At 55.4% G+C, this 18,985-nt stretch overlaps 6 protein-coding genes across 6 annotated transcripts in view; 3 read left to right on the plus strand and 3 right to left on the minus strand.

Annotated features, from left to right (window-relative positions):
• Positions 1–201: 201 nt before the first annotated feature.
• On the plus strand, positions 202–2,703 carry MONBRDRAFT_8069 (uncharacterized protein; the record flags this gene model as incomplete). The annotated part of the gene is made up of 4 exons (XM_001745518.1): positions 202–462; positions 1,168–1,352; positions 1,880–2,536; positions 2,601–2,703. The coding sequence occupies 4 exons, from the start codon at positions 202–204 to the stop codon at positions 2,701–2,703; spliced, it is 1,206 nt and encodes a 401-aa protein (XP_001745570.1).
• A 1,812-nt stretch (positions 2,704–4,515) lies between these two features.
• Positions 4,516–6,607, minus strand: MONBRDRAFT_32349 (uncharacterized protein; the record flags this gene model as incomplete). The annotated part of the gene is made up of 4 exons (XM_001745667.1): positions 4,516–6,152; positions 6,191–6,271; positions 6,333–6,466; positions 6,528–6,607. 4 exons carry the CDS (start codon positions 6,605–6,607, stop codon positions 4,813–4,815), a joined length of 1,635 nt encoding a protein of 544 aa, XP_001745719.1. The 3' UTR covers positions 4,516–4,812.
• Positions 6,608–8,196: 1,589 nt separating this feature from the next.
• On the minus strand, positions 8,197–10,776 carry MONBRDRAFT_32350 (uncharacterized protein). The gene is made up of 10 exons (XM_001745668.1): positions 10,627–10,776; positions 10,405–10,502; positions 10,050–10,297; positions 9,791–9,934; positions 9,567–9,662; positions 9,341–9,380; positions 9,188–9,247; positions 8,950–9,078; positions 8,721–8,868; positions 8,197–8,517 (listed from the first exon to the last, which is right to left on the minus strand). The coding sequence occupies exons 1-10, from the start codon at positions 10,764–10,766 to the stop codon at positions 8,349–8,351; spliced, it is 1,272 nt and encodes a 423-aa protein (XP_001745720.1). The 5' UTR covers positions 10,767–10,776; the 3' UTR covers positions 8,197–8,348.
• A 577-nt stretch (positions 10,777–11,353) lies between these two features.
• Positions 11,354–12,646, plus strand: MONBRDRAFT_8071 (uncharacterized protein; the record flags this gene model as incomplete). The annotated part of the gene is made up of 2 exons (XM_001745519.1): positions 11,354–12,299; positions 12,405–12,646. 2 exons carry the CDS (start codon positions 11,354–11,356, stop codon positions 12,644–12,646), a joined length of 1,188 nt encoding a protein of 395 aa, XP_001745571.1.
• Positions 12,647–12,931: 285 nt separating this feature from the next.
• On the minus strand, positions 12,932–17,356 carry MONBRDRAFT_25289 (uncharacterized protein; the record flags this gene model as incomplete). The annotated part of the gene is made up of 18 exons (XM_001745669.1): positions 12,932–12,970; positions 13,082–13,146; positions 13,217–13,323; positions 13,409–13,494; positions 13,611–13,664; positions 13,787–13,858; positions 14,019–14,086; positions 14,193–14,273; positions 14,398–14,447; positions 14,519–14,585; positions 14,752–15,874; positions 15,975–16,008; positions 16,137–16,185; positions 16,319–16,488; positions 16,592–16,673; positions 16,768–16,849; positions 16,986–17,054; positions 17,207–17,356. 18 exons carry the CDS (start codon positions 17,354–17,356, stop codon positions 12,932–12,934), a joined length of 2,448 nt encoding a protein of 815 aa, XP_001745721.1.
• A 630-nt stretch (positions 17,357–17,986) lies between these two features.
• The window catches only part of MONBRDRAFT_32351 (uncharacterized protein), a gene marked incomplete at its 5' end in the record, with an annotated part of 1,776 nt that continues 777 nt past the window's right edge, over positions 17,987–18,985 (plus strand). Inside the window, 5 exons of the mRNA XM_001745520.1 lie at positions 17,987–18,115; positions 18,211–18,267; positions 18,403–18,471; positions 18,575–18,629; positions 18,735–18,909. Coding sequence (XP_001745572.1) covers positions 17,987–18,115; positions 18,211–18,267; positions 18,403–18,471; positions 18,575–18,629; positions 18,735–18,909 — 485 coding nt within the window. The remainder of the gene's footprint in view (positions 18,116–18,210; positions 18,268–18,402; positions 18,472–18,574; positions 18,630–18,734; positions 18,910–18,985) is intronic.

Below are 18,985 nucleotides of genomic sequence, written 5' to 3' on the forward strand. Positions count from 1 at the left end.
TGAACAAGCTGGTCCCGAAGTGCATCGGCAGTCTCGGCAGGGCTGAGACGCGCCAATACACTCGGAGTCTGTGGTATCGATGGTGTTCATTTCATCAAAATCGACATTAGGGCGTCTTGCACAGGAGCTCGCGGGGAACCGAGTCTCGAGCGGGCAGGTCCCAGCGCAAGCAAGTACAGCACCCACCGTGCCGAGGCGACCATGAGCAAGAGCTACGTCGTGATCAAGTTGGCAGGCGGCGGCTCGACTGATAGCCCGGTGTATAAGGGCCCGGGCCTCGTCGCTGAGCTGTGGGCCCAGCAGATCCATGGTCTCACTGAGCCAGGACAGGGCCTCTGTCGAGCGACCCAAATGCATCAAATCCATGGCAATGTCCAGGCGCTGGGCCAGCTGTCCATAAGCAGAGTCCTGCTGTGTGATCAGCAGATCAACAAACACAGTAACATGCGCGAGGGCGTGCACGTGAGATCAGCTTGGGTTGCTCGCGCCAACGGCATACACGCGATCCATTACACGACCGGATGTTGGTACAGGGCATCTTGATGAAGCTCAAGGGCCGTGTTGTGCTCGCGTAAAGCCCGGGCAGCTTGAGCTGTAGCACGCCAGGCAGATGCCGAATAGCCTTGGGTCTGGTTCCAGACGCGTAGCTGCTCCATCTGCCGAACTAGCTGCTCGTGGGCCGTAGCTGTAGCCGTCGTTGTAGGTGGGGGGGCCTGCCATAGATAGCCAAGAGGGACGAGGCCAGCCAGAGGTATAAGTTTGAGAGTCGGCAAGCAACCAAAAGAGAAAACGCAGATCAAAGGCATTTCACCGCCAAGTTTCCAGCTAACCCACCGCCACCGTCACCGCTGCCAGGACCAGCATTATCATTCTCAGCGGCAGCAGTAGCCGCCGTCGCCGCAGCACAGCCATCGTCAACTGCTTTTAACAGCCAGACACAGAAATGCTGACAATGACAATGTAAAAGTACACTCTTTTATTTTAACCTTCACTTGTTCAGGTCTAGAGGTGCAACACGATGCCTTCGCGCGTTGCAAGTTTGAGGCGGGAAAATTCAATTTGAACGAGACGACCAGAGCTGACCAAAAATACTCAAAAGAAGCTGTCAACCAGTCGTGTGTGGATTTTGGTCCGTTGCGTCCGCCAACCTTTGTGCCTCTTTTACAGCAACAACAGCAGGAGAATCGGTGGTGCTGTGCAAGCTCCAGCTTGATGCCACCCCACCCCACGCGGACAATCCGTCGTCGGCTTGAGCTGAGCGTGCACCAAACAGACCGCTTCCCCCAGGCCACCGACATGGCACTGCCACCAGTTTTCCCCACTCGTGGTGCTCAGATCAGTGACCATCAGAGGTGCGATCAACCGCATGCCACCACGCTCAGTGACTCCGATTCTTCGGCTATGCTTGCAGCGAGGAGTGGTGCCTCGTGCTAGACACACACCTTGGCTCCAACTGTAAACTCACGCAGCCTCTGCATCCGTCTGGCGCTCTTTTTGCTTGCAGTAGCTGTACCAATCTTGCCGACAGATTCATCCTTGATGGTCAAGACGCACCGGACGCATCCTTTCGCAGTGTTTCTCCCGATCTTTGCGCCATCACTACCGCGGCGGCAGATTGGGGAGACGACGAAGATTCCTGCTGGCTTGCTTCCTCGGCCACCTCTTCACCGTCACGAGCCATGGCACCTTCTTCTACAACACAGGGTAGAGTGGGCGCACTCTCCCCCTCGGACCTGGCCAAAGCCTCGCTTTGTGTGGCTGGGGGAAATGGCCGTCGGCGACGGACGAGCCGGTTCGTGAAACGCCAACACTCTCCCTTGTTCATGAAGATGATCTTCTCCCCCGACCTTTGAAACTCACGCGACGATATCCCATACAGACGAGGGCCACTGCGCCTGATCCACAACAACACTGAGGCGGGCACTCCACCAGGCAAAGGCAGTCACGGCACACCCAAAGCCCGGGTTGCCATGACGCCGCGCTCAACAGTGCGCCGCAGATATCGTCGCAACCGCATGTTCTTTGAAGCGCACGCACAACACGCCACACCTCGTCCTTCAGCTCCGACTCATCGTTCGCACGCACTGGCTGAGGCGAGCGCCTCTGATTCCGAATATTCCAGCGCGGCGTCCCAGACTCCACAAGCCTCGACCACCGGTGGCCCCAGAATCGCGAACGCAGGTCAGAGAACAGCCATGCTCTTACAAACACCAGTCTCAGCGGTCGGCACTGGCGTGCCGTCGAGTACGCTGTCTGCCTGCTCGGACGCCAGCTCCATCGCAAGCCTCGACACATCCAGCCATAGCCGCGCCCTGGCCAGCCCAGCACTGTCGATGGGCAGCCACGGACCATCTTGGCCTAGTATCACAACCGAGGACGTTGACGTCTGGGAGGACGTGGATGAGCTACTGGAGCAGCCTCATCTTGACAAGGACGGCAAACGCACGGCGGTCGAGAGCGGTGTATCAAGCGCCGCCTCGAGCGCGCCATCCAGTGCCATCTCGCATCATCGCAAGGGTCGCCGTGTATTGCGAGCGTTGGCGCACTTTGAGGCCCTGCTCAAGGCCGCAGCTGGAGGCGCTTCCGCGGCTGCTCTCCAGCAAAAGCTGGCCGCTGCTGAAACACCCCGACGACGAACGCCTCGGCCTTCACCTGGAGCACGGCGCGAAGCGGCTTGGGCGGCAGCACGCCATCGGCTCATGACCGCCAACGATAACCTTGAGGAAGAGCTCGAGGACGCGTATGACCAGCTGGCCACCACACGCCAGGAGGTCATTCGTGCTGAGCAGCAGCGAGATGCGCTCAATGCCGAGGTGATTGAACTATTTCAGCACGTTCAGGACCTCGAAGGTGCAGTAGCCCGCGGGGATGAGGAGCGTCGTCAGCTACAAGCTGAGCTGAGTGACGTCACGGCAGAGCTTGTGCAAGTTCAAGCTCAGCTCGTTGAACAAGAAAGCATCAATCAAAACCTCCGCGCTGAGCAACACCAGCAGCGCCAGCTCCACGTCGAGACCACCCATGAGATATCTCTGGCACGCGCACAGGAGCAGGACGCCTGGGCCACTGAAATTGCTCGATTGCAGGAGGAGTTGGCCGAGCAGCAGCGAGGGCAAGGTCACATTGCTCACGAACGGGAGGCTGAAATTGAGGCTTTGACGTTGGCCCAGGATCAGCTTCTGCACGAGCACGAAACTGCCATCGGCAGCTTGAGGGAGGCTTATGAGGCCGAGGTAGCGCGGTTGCAGCAGCACACGGCAGATTTGGAAGACGAACTGGTCAGCAGTCGGGAGACGGAGGCTCTGTTGCGTCGTCGCATCGATGCTGGCATGGTGACCGGTACGTATCTGACGTTGTATAACCACCACGTTTGTCTTGTGTTCGAGTTGGGCATTGGCGTTGGGGTATCGGCCATCTGCTCGCATAATCTTGCATGTGAATCAACGAGGGAGGTGCCTGATCTCGACTCATCCTTTTGGTAGGCACAGCTCGCTTGGATGCAGCACAGCGGGAACTGGCAGCTTTACGCGATTTGCACACTGAGCTTCAAAACGCGGCCAAGCAGGGATTTGGGGCGGTTCAAGCCCAATGGCAACAGTTGCAAGGCGCGCTTGTTTCGGTGCTGGAGAGCCCGCACCAGCGCCGCCAGTTGCTCGACCTGCTCCGCTCAACCACGCAGAACGTGCTCGATCAGGATGCCGCTGCCAAGGTGAGGCGGGGCTGTTAGGTTGTTGCCAGTTGGCTGCCATGAGGCTGGCTGTGCTGTCCTATGAGCCATCTGTTGCACCTCTTCGCTTCCTCGCTGACAGATGGTGCTCTTTGCTGATAGGTGGCGGGTCGTGAAAAGGATTGGCTGCTGACGCGCATTGTGGACTTGGAGGGTCGCTATAATCTATTGGAACAGAGCTACATGAGTTCGGTGGTTTTGAACATCAAGCTGCATGCCGTGTCCTCGGGCGCGGGCTCGCGCTTTCGGACCCAGGTGCGTCGTACTTTTGTAGGCTAGCGTCATCCAAAGCTCATTCCGTTGAATCGGGTCTGGTGTGCTGACGCATTGACGCATGGGTGCTGTGCGCATGGCAGGCCTATTCAGCCAACACGTTGTTCACCAAAGCCAAGCTGGAAGGTGTCGCTTTTGTGGAATGGCCCAGCTGGGTGGCTGACCTTATTCTAGACACGCGGCAAGATCGGGCATAAGCTTTTGCTTTTTCAACGCCTTTTGGTTTGTGTGTTTTCTTTTTCCTTTCTTTCTTTTTTTTTTTTTTCTTTTTCTCGGGCTAGTCGTCCCGTGCCAAACGTGCCGAAGGGTTAGGTCGCGCGGCTCGATTGTCTAGGTTTTATCGTTATACCCGCTTCTTATCGAGGCAAGGCTGATGCTGGGGGACGGGTGCTCGTCTTGTGTCATCCCAGCCAATCGAGCCACAATTTCTTTTCTCTCGGTGAAGAGTTATTTGGGATTTCATGTCATGTTTGACAATCATTATTATGATGTCCCAGCTTGCAGGTCAAGGGGGCGATGAGGTCAAAGAGTCGATTAAAGGGGGTTCACTTAAAGAGCAAAAGAAGACGCAGACCAATAAAACCATAAAAGAAACGCTGCGGCAAGTAAGACAAGGACAAGCTCTCCATGCAGAGATTGCACGTGATGATCAACACCACGAGGAGAGCCGTTACAAGGTTTCAAAGACCCAGCACGGCCCCGGGCCGTGTGGCTTTGCTACGATGGACAGGCGACAGAAACAAAGAGAGACGTGCAAGACTCAAGAGTCGGAGAAGAGAAAGTTGGAAACGGCAAACTGATTCGCTTCCCGTCCTCTACTGACAGGCAAATATTCTGGCGGCGGGGGCACCGGCGTTCATGCTCTGCATGGCGGCAGCGGTGGCGAAGGCGGGAAACTTGAAGTTGGGTGGCATGCTCATCATGGGGCTGGCTTGACTGAGCATCATGTTGGCAGTGGGATGCTGTTGTTGTTGTTGCTGCATCGGCGTAACCGGGGCCTGCGAGTGCGTGGCCATGTTCATCCAATTGGCTGGGTTGAACATGGCGGGAACGGAGGTGGATGTCGGGGTGACGGCGCCGGCCATGAGGGGCATGGAGTAAACATTGGCTTGGCGCATGGCCATATGCAAGGCGGCCTGTTGTTGCTGCTGTTGCTGTTGAAGCAGTTGCAGGTTTGCAGGGGTGATGCCTGACTTGGCAGCGGCCATGAGCATGGCCAAGTCGTGCATGGGATGGCTAATGGGGGAGGGCGCGCCAAAAGGGGCGCCGACTGAGGCTGGTGACGCGGCTTGGGCGGTTGTGTTGGGGGAGTGGATGGCGGCCAGGGCGTCGGCGGGTTTGGTGCGCTTTGCCGGGGGCTGAGCTTGACTGCCAAAGGCGGACAAGGAGGCCATGGGGTCGGGGATGGAGTTTGAGTTTGCTGTCACGGAAGTGGGGTTGACGGCAGTGTTGCGCGCAACGTCAGAGGCCAAAGACGTGATGGGCACTTCCACTTCGTGGCAGATGAGACCCTTGTGCTGGCTAAGTTTCTGGTGCCGGCGCAGGGAGAAGTAGTGGCTGTAGCGGCGGTGGCAGCCGTCCTGGGTGCATTCAAAGGGGGTGACTTGAAGGTGGGAGAAGAGGTGAATGGTGGTGTTGTCCGTGCGGGAGAGGTTTTTGGCGCAGATCATGCAGCGGAAGACGTGTTCGTGTTGGCGGCAGTGGGCTGACATGTCACGGAAGGAGGTTGATTCGTAGTGACATTCCTGGCAGAGGAAGGGGACGTTGATGAGGTGAAGGTGGCCACTCGTGTCCAGTTTGAGGCGGGGACGGGTGTCCTTGGTGTCAGTTTGCATGATGCAGGTGCGCATGGAGAGCGTTTCCGAGTCGAGGGCGTCAGCAGCAGCCTTTCGCTTGTTTGATGATGCGCTGCCTTTGTCCTCGGAAGCGGACGTTTCCTGTTCCTCCTGGCTATGGTCATCATGGTCATGGTCATGGTCGCAGCACGAGGGCGAGTCTGTTGTTGCAGCCCGAGTAGCTGCAGCATCTTGTTCACTGCCTTCACTATTGTTGCTGGTCTGGGTCACTGCAGCCGCCAGCGGCTGTTTCGCGGCGGTGGTCTCGCCCGTCATGGTGAGTGAATGGCGGTCCAAACCGGCGTCCAACCTTTCTCTTCCTATGCCTCGGGACCGGCAACCAGAGCATGCAAAGCACCTGCACAGAGCGAGAGAGAGAGGGAGAGCGAGAGAGCGAGAGAGGGAGAGAGGGAAAAGGGGAGAACTTGACGGGAAGGATCTAGTTCAAAAAGAGAAAAAAATGACGCTGCCGTGTGCTAAAGCCCGCGAGCTGCTCCCACAGAGGGAGAGAGAGATGTGTGAGTGTCTGTGTCGGAGCGCAGAGAGGCCACGCGACAGCGACAGCGAGAGAGAGAGAGAGAGAGAGAGAGAGAGAGTGGTAACGGGGGTGTCTATGTGTGTGTGTGGTTGAATCCTGATCATCATCAGTGTGTGTGTGTGTGTACGTTGGGTAGGACAAACAATGTGGGTCCTACAGTGAGGGGAAAGGGGGTGTGGGGAAAGGGGGGGCAGCTGGGGTCGATTCTGGGGAACTGGTGAGGTGTGGCATTTGCATGCGATTCCGAGGAAATGGTTTCGAGTGGCGAGAGTCCTGTTGGTGGTGTGGGATTTATCCAATGTGTGGTTCCTCAACCTGTACAGAAGGAAGGGGGCTTGCTTCCCTCAATGGAAAAAGAAAGTCGTATTGTCAGCATTTCGACGCCCTTATTCCAAGAAACAAGCTGCAGGGTGTTGAGAGGGATGACAAAAGGAATGATAATTATAAATTTGATAAGTGTTGAGGGCTTTAAGCTTGGGCTTTACAGGAGCGGGGCGGTGGGTTCGTTTCGTGTGCAATCTAAACCCTGAACGGCAGGATTGGTTTGGTGTTTGGCAAGATGGCGCCGTAACCCCCACAAGTGTCATGATTATGTGGGACCAGAACTCGGCCGATGCGTTCCTGATTGGTTGCTGAGAATAAAAGCGGTTTAGGCTCATTTTTTGTCTTGCTGCGAACATGGTCAGGTCCCATTCTTGCGTGTGGGTGACGGATTCTTGAGAATGTAGGTCTCGCCATCACCGCCAAACCAATTTAGCAAAATCTAAAGCCCACACATATCCACATGCGCAATCCACTATGCTCCCCCTCTTCCTGAACACGCTACTGGTGCGTCCAGAGTTCCTCGGAATTCAATCCCAAATAATTTCCCGTTCAGTGGCGCACCCATTTTTTTTTTTTTTTGTTTGGCCAAGCAGTCTACAGCATGGTGATAATGGCGTTGGAGGCGTTTCACAAGAGACTACTTGATGCGACGTCCCCCATGGGTATAAGAATTTAGCGCCGACGAGCAAACGACACCCTCCCTGCACATCAGAACAGGACCGTGCTGATGCAAGAACCACCTCATCTGTCAAGGGATGATCTTATGCCGTCGTCGAAACGGCTCTCTGTGTTTGGTTTTGGTTGTGGCTACAGGAACAAGCAACTGCCCCGCCGGCTGCCACAAACAGGTAAGGAGGAGTGACGGCGCGGTACATACTGTAGCGTGGCGGTTGCGTCGGAGGTGTTGTTGATTCACGTCCTTGTTGAGGTCGCGTCCGAGATGCAAGACTTGACTTGACCAGGAGGACCCCTCCCAAGAAAAACGCAGCCGAAGGCTGCACGGGCCTACTCTTGCCCACACCAATGGCCGACCCGGCTTCACCCCAACTCGAGCCGGGCACTGGGTGGCACGCTCTGAATTTCAGCTCACCCGGGGCGTTGTCGGGTCAGCACGCCTGCCCATACTCAACCAAACGAGGTTGACTTTCCGCTGTTTTGGTCGTGCGTGCGTGATTGGCACTGACAACTCATGAAAAACATTCTTGATCAGACACTTCAATTCACCTTCGTGCAGGCGGGGGTCGGTCGTCGTTATCAGTTTTTGTACGCCAATCTGATTTCTCCCTTTTTCCCATTGCACGTGAGCGATCTTGCTTCTGCTTGCCTCTGTATCACAAGTCTGGAAAGTTCCTTCCGGCTCTCCTCTGGACAATGTTTTGGCAGCCGCAGTCGCCTTCGCGAGAATCATGGCTCGCCGCATAACCAAGACCGGCTTCGAAACGGCTGCCACGCAGATGCAATGTCAAGCAGGAGCAAGAATACACAAACGAATCGAAATGGAATAGAGAAGAGGAAAGCTATAGATTTTGGAGAGAGCGCACAGTCGTGTGCGGCTCAACTGGCCAACAACTACGACGCTAAGACAAACGTTGGCAAGTTTCCCTGGTCGCACAAACGTGCAGACAACAGACATGCACAAGCCACCCGACCTGCTTTAGGCTGCGGTCAGGGACAGGAAGATGGACTGGTGGGGGTTCAGATCCTTGGCCGTGAAGCTGCCAGTAAAGTTGCCCAAAGACTTTTGCTCCAAAATGTCATACACGGCCATCGTCTGGTTGCTCGCCACACCCAGCCAGTTGAAGGGTAGCGTCACCGTGCGCGTACTATTCCCGAGTCCACAACCACCGGCAGACAGACACAAACACAATGATTGCATGAGCACCGGTTGCCATACGACAGAATCAGCCCAATTATTTTCTCAACTCCCATCCATTCCAGGCAAGACCCGAAAAAACCACCGCCACCACCAACACCAACAACTTGACACGCAAGGCGAGCTCGTATCAGACATGACCCATGTACGCACCCTTGGTCGGCAAAGTTGAGGAGCACGGCAGCATAAGTGCCGTCCGAGAGTTTGCGGCCAAAGATGGGGCAGTCACCCGTGCGAAGATCCGACGCGATGCAGTTGGCATCGGCCGCCTGGCCAATCAGGCGTCCAGGCGTCGATTCGTCTGTGTGTTTCAAACACGTGAGAATCATTGCGAAGAGTTTATGCCAAACGAACCACGGCCGATCAAGCACAAAGAACGCACGATCCTGGTTGATGGCGATGGCTTGCTTGTTGAGAAGGCACTGCTTCATGACGGCCGTCATGTTGCGAATGTCCGTGCTCACAATCAAGGGACTGCTGCTAATAGTCCACACTGAGAAGGAGGTGCGGTCTACAAGTGCATGGAAATAACGCCACGGGTGTTCTCCGACATGAGCCTGGCCATGGCAACAAAGCGCAGACTCCGTTGGGTGACTTGAGGCAAGAGGACCAAAACTCACATTCATCATCCGAAGAAAAGGGGCAATGGTCCGAGTTGTTCAAATTGCAGCCAGGGCCACCTGCGCCGGGTGCGGCAGCCGTCGAGGGGTCGGGGCCACGATAAATTAGAATGTGCACTAATCACCTTTGGTGATATTCGCAAATCTACATACCGGTCATCAAGAAATCACCATAGTTCCACTGGTTTGGGCCCTAAAGACGACCACAAGCCAGTACAATCGCTGAGCCAAGGGCGCAAGATGCAGGAGGAGCAGACAAAAAACAAAAAAACAAAAAAAAAAAAAGGAAACAAGGAAAAAGGGGAAAAGCCAGAAACAGCAAAGAACAAAAAGGTGCGCTCGTTCAGGAACTGCATCCAAGTCACCGAGCAAAACAGACCGCTTGGTTGGAGGGAATCATAAAGCCCTCAATCACGGTCTTGGTGTTGCTCCACTCATCTTGGTGGTCACCTGTGATGCGCCACGACTGGGCAACCTGCGGCAATCGGTTCATGTCACAAATGGCAGGGCAGGTCAGAGTGGGCAGTGTCCAAAAGACAAGCCGGTCTGAAGTCGCACATGTTTGTGCATGGTATCGGATCGGGCAGGGGTGCTCTCGCTCACCTCTGTCACGTAGTCAGGAATGGGGTCATACGAGTAGCCGCGGCAAAGCTCCAGCCAGATGGGGCGACCGGTTGCGTTGAGTGCCTTGGATAACTCCGTGTGCTGCGTTTGAGCATCGTTGAGCTCACCACCGCACCAATCCACCTATATAACGTCGTGATGTCGTAGCAGCGGCGAAATCAGGGTCACAAGGCAACGCACACAATTCAGAGTTACGTGCGCGCCCAGGGGGCCCTGCCCCACACACGAGCAGACGCACCTTGACATAATCCATGCCCCACTCGGCAAAGGTCTTGGCATCTTCGGCGTAGTGTCCAAAGGAGCCAGGAATGGGAAGGGGGCGACCACCGTGGTTGCACGTCTCCGTGCCCATGGAGGTGTACAGGCCAAACTTGAGTCCCTTCTCGTGGAGCCAGTCCGCCATGGCCTTCATGCCCGAAGGGAAGCGCGACGGATCTGGCTGAATGTTGCCATTGGAGTCGCGCTCCTGAGCAGCCCAACAATCGTCTGGAATTCCCGAGTCCCATTGCGAACACCACGGGTGTGAATGAGTGCAAATACCACTGGCCTCCCCCTCTCGCTGCACTGGACTTTGGTGACGGTACGGTACTTACCCAAGTTGATGTATTGAAAGCCCAGATCATGCATGCCGTTGCTCAGCATGGCCTCGGCAATCTCACGCAGCTCCCATTCGTTGCAGCGATCAAAGTAGCTAGAAGCACGCAACGCCATTCAGTTCATTTCAGTGAGCGCACCGATCACGACCCGGTTCTCAAATCAAAACGTGCCAAGAAAGACGAGGAGGAGAGCCGTTGTTCGACACCAAGGCATCGTACTTGTTATCTCCGTTGTGGCAATCCGAAAGGGTGCACCAGGTATTCCAACCCAGAGCCGGCTTGAGCGCCACACCATTATCATAGGCAGCCACCATCGAGGCCATCACGGCCAGCACCGTCAACACCATCGTCGCCGCCATTCTGACTGATGATGATGATGAGCAAGAGAAAAAAAAAAATTAATGCACGACATCCATGTACTATCTATATTTAGCACTTTCGCTTGCAAGACATTTAAAGTGTAGTCTATATCACACTTAATAATTTTGAAAGTCTGACGTTTGATAGAGAATGACAATGTGTTGATGTTTTCAGAACTGTTCTGTTCTTGTTGATGTAAGTTACATGTTGGTACTAGTATAGTTTATGAAACTACCAATATGTATTAAAAGATAGTTTATGCAGAAGATCGATAACTTAATGCAGATCATGTTTTTGTGAAGATCGACAACAGCAAGAGTGCGTGACATAGGGAGCGCGCCCCTCCCCCCGCTCAACACGGACCAGGATCAGTGTGCTCAGTGTGCTCAGTGGTCTCAGTGTGCCCAGTGGTCTCAGTGTGCCCAGTGGGATCAGTGTGCTCAGTGTGCCCAGTGGGATCAGTGTGCTCAGTGTGGAAAGAGATACGCTTGCAGGCGCTCCCTTTGTGGCGCAGGTCGCTGCTTTTCTGATTCTGATTTCTTGAAGCTGATGCATGATTGCTATTGACAGTGGATGCAGCTGCAGGATGCGCTGGTTTGGCAGCATACTACTTGTCTTGGCAGTGCAGCTGCGGCCGAGTGACAGCACGTGTTCAATCGTCGACTTTGGCGGCATCGGGGATGGACAACATGACAATGGTCCGGCGCTAACTGCCGCCGTTAATGCGTGCCTACAGCGCGGGGATGGTCACGTGCTCGTGCCGGCCGGCAACTTTAGCATTCAGCCCGTGGCCTTTGATAAGAACATTACCAATCTTCGTCTCTCCATTGAGGGCTTGCTCTTCAACGGGGCCACCCCCGAAACACTGCCGAGCCATGCCAAAGCCATCATCACCTTTCATGAGTCTCGAAACGTGACCATTGACGCTGGCATTAGTGTTCGCAGCGCCTCCACGGGTGTCGTGGACGGTAATGGCGCTGCTTGGTGGACCATCCGCCGAAAAACGCCCTCCTTCTTTGCCCCCGTTCTCTTCCTATTTCATAACACCGTGGGCACCTTAGTGCGCGATCTCTGGGTCCGCAACTCACCCATGTTCCATTTGGTGCACGAAAACGCCGCCAACGGCGTGATGGACGGCGTCCTCATCACCGCGCCCGCAGACTCGCCCAACACGGACGGCATCGATCTCAGTGGCTCGGGCTTCATCGTCCGTAACAGTCGCATCGACAACGGCGATGACGGCGTGGCCATCAAGCCTAGTTGTGCCAACGTGACCATCACCAACAACACTTTCCTGCACGGCCACGGTGCCAGTATCGGCAGCATTGGCGAAAATAACGGCACCGGTCACATCGCCAACGTGCTCGTTGAGAATAACACCTTCATTGACATGCAAAACGTGGCTCGGATCAAGACCTGGCAGGGGGGTCATGGCAGCGTCACCAACATTACTTATCGCCACTTGCGCGTACAAGATAGTGACCATGTCATCTTCATCACCCAATACTACTGCCCCTCCAGCCAACACAGTGGTGCGTACCCAGTTCCCAAGACAAGCCCTTGCACCCTCACCACCACCACGCGTTATTGAGGTCAGGTGCTCACTAAAGACCATGGTTGTCTGAATCACCACCTAGATCCCTGCAAAAACTACACGGATGCAGTTGTCATCTCCAACATTATCTTTGACGACGTGACCGGCACCTTCCAGGACTCGAGTCCAGGACAGTTGCTCTGCTCCGATACCTTTCCTTGCTCCAACGTCACTCTCCGCGATGTTAACCTTCAGGGCAATTCCAAGCACTATACTTGGGACTGCTGGCAGGTGCACGGGCAGGCCACCAACGTCACGCCGCCCATCACTTGCCTTGACACCTGAGTGCTGCCTAGCAGCCAGTTTCTGCTACAGCTCATAATCTCAATTGATACCCAACTGGAATCGTAAAGAATTCTGTGGAGTGAAGTGGTCCGGCCAAGAAAGCAAGGCCAAATCAAAGCCATCTCTCTTCTGGAGGCCCAGGCTACCAAAGACGTCAGGGCTACCAGACCACGGCACTCATTGGCCCCAATTTAAACAGAAACCACCCTGCTCGGCAGAGGGCTTGGGGCCAGACCTTGAAGCGCCAGCTCATGTCCCCACAATAGTGTGGCTGTGCTTTGACATTTACCGGCCTCGACGCTTGGGGCGTTTGCTCGCCGATTCCTACAGTTGTACCACCAAGCAAGCAGTGAGCAGAGCCGAAAAAAATAAAAATAAAAAAAGGGAGGGCGAGGGGGCAGGAGCTGGAACTAAGCTTCGAGATGGACAACGCACCGGCTCTTTGGTAACCACGGCCGCGCGCTTGCGTGAGCTTGCCGGGGTCTTCCGTCGCGCTGTTCCTACAACGGGTGGTGTGGAGATGAGTGCCGGCGTGATCCTCTGCATCGCCTTTTGGTCAAGATATCCGACCTCGTGTCTCCTGATCGCCTTCACCCTGTCGCATGGCCAGAATGGTATTGCGATACGAGGCAACGGCATTGCGCGCATCCTGTGCCATCTCGAGGGCTGCAATGTGCCTGGCGATTTGCAAACAAGGTCTTTGAGCTTATGGCCAGGCAACACGGGACTTTTTTTTTCGAGCTTCGGCTTTGGGGTACATACACAAAGTGATCTGGATCATTGTAAACGCAGGCATTGGTAAACATCAAGTTCATGGCACGTTCAAAATCACGCGTCGTCTTGATCGCCTGTACCGTCAAGACGTCAAAGCATGACAAAATATGGGCCCTGTCAGGGTGACGTCGGTGTGCACCCTCCAACCAATTCGCCCCGGCAACAAGTGCCGGCAGCCAGTTGAACATACCCCACTTTCCACACGGTGCTTGATCGTGCCCAGGTCCATGGGCTCTTTGATTTTCTGTCCGACATCATCAATTGCAATGCGAGTGAGCCAGAGGGAGATGAGAAAATTGCAAAGAACGGGCGGAGTCAGAGGCTGGGCGGCTCCAATTGGGAGGTTCAGCTCTCGATAGTGCGCACCTTGTGATAATCTGGTGCATGTTCTTCCTTAACGGGGTGCCGAAACAAGTTGGCGTCTTTGTGCCCCGCAATCTAAGAAGAAAGTTCAAACGTTAAGTGAGATTGCGCCACACAGGCCGATCGCCGAAAAATGCGCGCACGAGTCATGAGCAAAGAAAAGCAGTTGGCTTCGAGTGATAGCGCTGCCAGTGCAATTGGACTGGTGCGGCCAAGAAAAGGATGGACAACCCACCTGCGTCCATGCTTGCATGATTGACGCACGCCAACTTTTTTGGCGACGCTCCCGCTCATCCGGATCGTCTACAAAGCAAGGTATTGGAGTCGTTATCAGTCATCAGCCAATATGGGTGCAAACCACGCCAGCCAAGAGGCAGAGATAGCCTGCAGAAGTGCAGCAGCGACAAACCTTCCAGCTCCCAGTCGTCTTCAAAGTCCTCGGTAATTGGACAAAAGTCCTCGATGTGCGACGAGCGAATTTTCATGGCCGCTGCAAGACAGACGCAAATGGCAATGGCATATGATGGAAAATGATGTCACGGCAAAGAGCCACCAATCACGCCGTATGCTTTTGTTTTGAATGTGCCGGGAGCATGAACCTGTGTTGGACTCACTTAGCACACTTTCTGGAACAGCCGAGGCATATGGCGAATGCATGCGCGAGCTGCGAGGAACAATGCGGGCGTGTCAAGAGAGCGCATCCAAAAACTAGCTGCTGCTTGCATCAGGGCGTACCTAGCTGCGGATTCGTCTTCGACGTCGCGGCGAGCACTTCCACGGCGCGTTCGACTGCTTGTGCTCTCTATGGGCAACAAACAAATTTTAAACCCTCCAAAAAAAAAAAAAGAAAAAAAGAAAAAAAGAAGAAAAAAGAAAAACGAAGGAAACACTCATGTGCCGGCGACACAAGGTTGTGCCAGTCACCCGCGTAGCAAGGCCCTGTCTTGTAGCCCTGAACAGCGACGTACCGGCATCGGAAACGGTCTCTTCGACAACTGTACTGGCACCTGGAGAGGCCTTGAGAGAGGCGCGCGTCTTTCGCCCACGACCACGGGCGGGTGTCCGTCCGCCCCGACGCCCGGAGCGAACGGGTGTTGCAACCTCCTCCTCTGAGCCCTCGTCCTCCTCTCTGTCCTCGTTGTCCACTGCTTCGGCTTTGCTGGCCTGGTCGGTCTTTTCCTCCTTTTCGTCTCCTTCCTTCTCGCTCTGATCATCAGAGGTGGCCCGATCCTCGTCCTCCGCTTTGATTCGCGACTTGCTGGGACGCCCACGCCCAGTAGAGGCTCGGGTGGCGCCACGGGAGCTGCGCGATCCTCGTCGAGGGCCGGGCGTGGAATCGACTTTGTCGTGTGCTGCTGCCGCATCCGTGACCGCTTCATCCGCAGCCTCGCCATCGCTCTCTGCGGTTTCCTGCTTCACGGCTTGCGATGCGGTCTTGTCCTTGTCTTTATGGGGCTCGGTTTTGGCTTCAGACTTGACCACCGTCACGCTCTGGGCGAGCGGGTGCTTGCCGTCAGAAGGATTTTCAACAACCAAGACGTCCTTCTCTTCTTCATCAGAGGCAGCAGTTGAGCTGCTACGCGTCGCCTTCCTGTCCTTGTGGGGGACAGATTTGCTGCCCTGGTCTGGTGATTTGGCTGATTCAGTTGACTCGTTCGCTTCGTTGGCCTGTTCTGACCCCTCTACGTTTGTTGAAGAGGCGGCTGTGCCGTCCCCCGGAGCCTTGTCCTTGGACTCGCGAGCATCCTGCTTGTTTGAGGCGCCGGGTTGAGAAGCCTTGTGCTCCTTCTCCTGGACTTGCTCATTGTTCGAGTCGGGTTCCAAGTCCTTACTGGCTTGTTTTTCAGCCTCTGCAGCTGCAGTCGCGCGGCGCGATTCACGGGCGTTTGGGGTTGACGAGACTGGTGAGTCAGGCGTGCTCGGAGCTTCAATAGACTGTCGACCTTGGCCACGCCCCTTGCCCTTGCCCTTGCCCTTGCCACCCTTGCCGCGACCCTTGCCCTTGCCACGGCCGCGGCCAGTGCTGGCAGGTGCAGGTGGAGGTGTGGCAGCCTCGGGTGGGGTGCGTGCATCTGTCGTGCCGACTGGGTCCTGGCAAACCGAAAGCAAAAGGGACAAACGATTATGCAGGGGTGAGAGTAGTGGAAGATTGAGAGGGATTGAGAGAGATTTCAGCGGGTGCAGCTCGTACGGTGACGGGGCGAGGCGTCTGAGGGGAGTTGGAACTGTCAGATGGAGGCGGGTGTACAAGAAGAGTGAGCAGCCGATGACGATGCCGGTAGCTAGTCTAGCCTTTGCGTTGTTCGATCAGCGATGGTGCATGAATGAAAAAAAAAAAGCAAAGAATACATACGTTGAAGTGCTGGCCCGGGTGCCTTCTTGGCTATTGCGGCCGCGCAAGGCTGTGGGCACAGGACGGGGCAAAAAGCATGGTGCTGATGAGCGCAGGCCTGGCGGGTAAAATTTGCTTGCATGGTGGGGAGAGGGCCCGCGTGCGGTCACGGTGGGGCAGAGAAGACACGGGCATGGTCGAACCATTTTCAACAACATCGCGGCGGTTCTTGATGCTTTGACGACGTGAAAAGGCGGTGGCATTTTCATCCTCGGCCACTTTTACAAGGACCTTGGCACGTTCCACGAGGTTGGGACTGATTTGCTGACCCCGGAGCGACGACTCGAGCATGAGGAGATCAGCAGCCAATTGCCTAGGGTGCCAGATCAGTGACACGGACAAATGTCTAGCGGGCACAGACGAAGGCTTGTGCGGGCGTGGCTTCTTTTTGCGTGTGGGGCAGAGTCAAAGCATACTTGTAGGTGTTGAGGTCATGGCTGACAGCGGTGTCCAGCTCTTGCAGGCGCTTGCGTTGCAATGCTTTGTGTAGGACAGAGACTGGTGTCGGGCGGCAGGATACGGCGCGTCAAGGCATTTGCCATCCAGAGGCATGTGTAGACGGGTTTCAGCACCACGGGGAGGGGCAACACACCAGACTGGTCGATGCTCGCATGGCTGGCCGTCAGCAACTTGCTAGCCAGACTGAGCAGCTTTTGATATTGAGCCTTACAATGCTGTGAGCCAACGATTGTTTCATCAGCCCCGGCGAAGAAAAAGAGGGCAGTTAGGTGGGGGGAAGAGGGGGAAGAGGGGGAATGGGGAATGAAGTCTTTGCATGTTTGGGTGCGTGACTCCAAGTGTGTGACGAACCGGTGGCTGAAAGAATTCGGGTGCTCGAACGTCTTTGGACAGCAGCATGGCTTCATGCGATACTTTGGTCTGCAAAGCGTTTGCCCAAAAAAGGTAGCGGCAGTGGCGGCGGTCATACAGCAGAAGCCATCGCGCGGGCAAATCACCAGAGACAAAGTGAGCTGCCTTCGCGATAGCGGGTGCGCGCGCGGGTGACCACAACCGGTCCAGTTACGCCGTACCCAATCGGTAGCGCCCTTTTGGGCAAGAACGGCTTCCACGAGCAACAGCTGATCGCGAATGCTCCAATTGGGAGGCTTGCCACCAGACGCCGTGGTCTCGGCCGACGAAGCTGCTGCCCCGCGTAATGCGGGGTCACTCCCCGTATCCATCTCGCTGCTCAGCTTCCTATGCACACACCACTGAGCCGCCCGAACAAGTACCGCCGCCGTTGGCTCTTGGAACGAAACTGATCCAGCAGACAGAGAGAGAGAGAGAGAGAGAGAGAGAGAGAGAGAGAGAGAGAGAGATTGATTTAGAGAGAGAGAGAGAGATTTAGAGAGAGATTTAGAGAGAGAGAGAGAGAGAGAGAGAGAGAGAGAGATTTAGAGAGAGATTTAGAGAGAGAGAGAGAGAGAGAGAGAGAGAGTTTTGAGAGACGTTAGAGAGAAAGAGTTTGAGAGAGAAAGAGTTGAGAGAGATAGACAAAGACGGAGTGAACCAGAGTGAAGTTTTTTTTTTTTTGGGCATCAAAGACAGAGAGGTCAAAGCGAGAGAGAGAGAGAAACGGAGAGAGGTAGAGGGGTGGGGTCGGATCGGGTTTGGCGGTGGGCTGGGGGTGTTTTCTTTCGGGGAAGAGGACAGCTGTGGGTGGTTCTTGGGCTTGTTGGTAAGCCAGTGCGGTCGCACGTTGGACTTTGGGGCTAGGGCCACGTCAGCGACTGCGGCAGCTGACCGCGACACAGTTGTCCGGACGGCAGACTTGGGTCACAGATCACAGCTGGTCGAGAGACACCGCCGTCATGCTGGACATCTACTCCGTCCTCACGGTGGGCGCACTTGGGGCGGGTGCCATGTTTTACGCCTACTACGTCAACCAACAAGCAGCTGGCCCCGTCTCGGCCCAAGCCACGCCCAAGCCCTTTCCAAAGGTGAGCTGCAAATACACGATGTCCAAGCTGCCTGCATTCGCAGCGCGCGACCGATGCGCGGTGTTCTCGTCACCATTGCTCATGTCTGCCTATAGGCCAAGCGCACCACTCGGGCTCAGTCGGGTCTCACCGCTTTGCGAGCTCGTGCAAAGGTGAGCAGGCTGGATCACCAGCCCGCATGCATCCAATGACCGTCGTCCCTCGGATGCACTTGATCATGGCATCACTCTGATCGTGCACTTTGGCCTCCACCTGTTTGAAAACAACAACAACTGCAACAATACTAGATTGCGTATGATGACAGCAATGCCGATCACCAAAGACTTCTGCAGCGCTTGTGGACCGCCATGCGCCCGGTCCGTGGATGTCGTCGTGCCAACCGTTTCTTGGACCCTCCAGAGCTTCTTGTCTACGTTCGACCTCATTGATACTCGGTGGCCCAACTCCATTATTTAATAGAATCAGCCCTACCCGGGTGCCTTGAGCCTGGCCTGGCGTGATCTCGGCTTTCAAGGTGGGGCGTGATCTCTTCAATATACTTGCTCGCAGCAACCACACCATGCTCAACAGGGCCCGCTCGCACCACTGCCACCTATTTTCTTCGCTGACCTGGGTATAGGCGAGGAGCCAGCCACCGACTTTCGGGGCATGGGATTGTTGGGGCTTGATGCCCTGGTGTATGCCGCCGAACACCATCAAGCCGACCTCATTGATCGTATCAATCGTCCCAACGACGATGTTTTCTTTTACTTCTTTGCCATCGGAGGCATCAACATTGCCGAGACCATCCTGCGGTACGCTGGCCAATGCTCTCCCTTTATATCTGCACCTTGTGCCCCCCCCCCCCCCCCCCAAAAAAAAAAAAATTGG

Source organism: Monosiga brevicollis, genomic scaffold (genome assembly GCF_000002865.3).
Source record: "Monosiga brevicollis MX1 MONBRscaffold_9 genomic scaffold, whole genome shotgun sequence".
Lineage (NCBI taxonomy): Eukaryota > Choanoflagellata > Craspedida > Salpingoecidae > Monosiga > Monosiga brevicollis.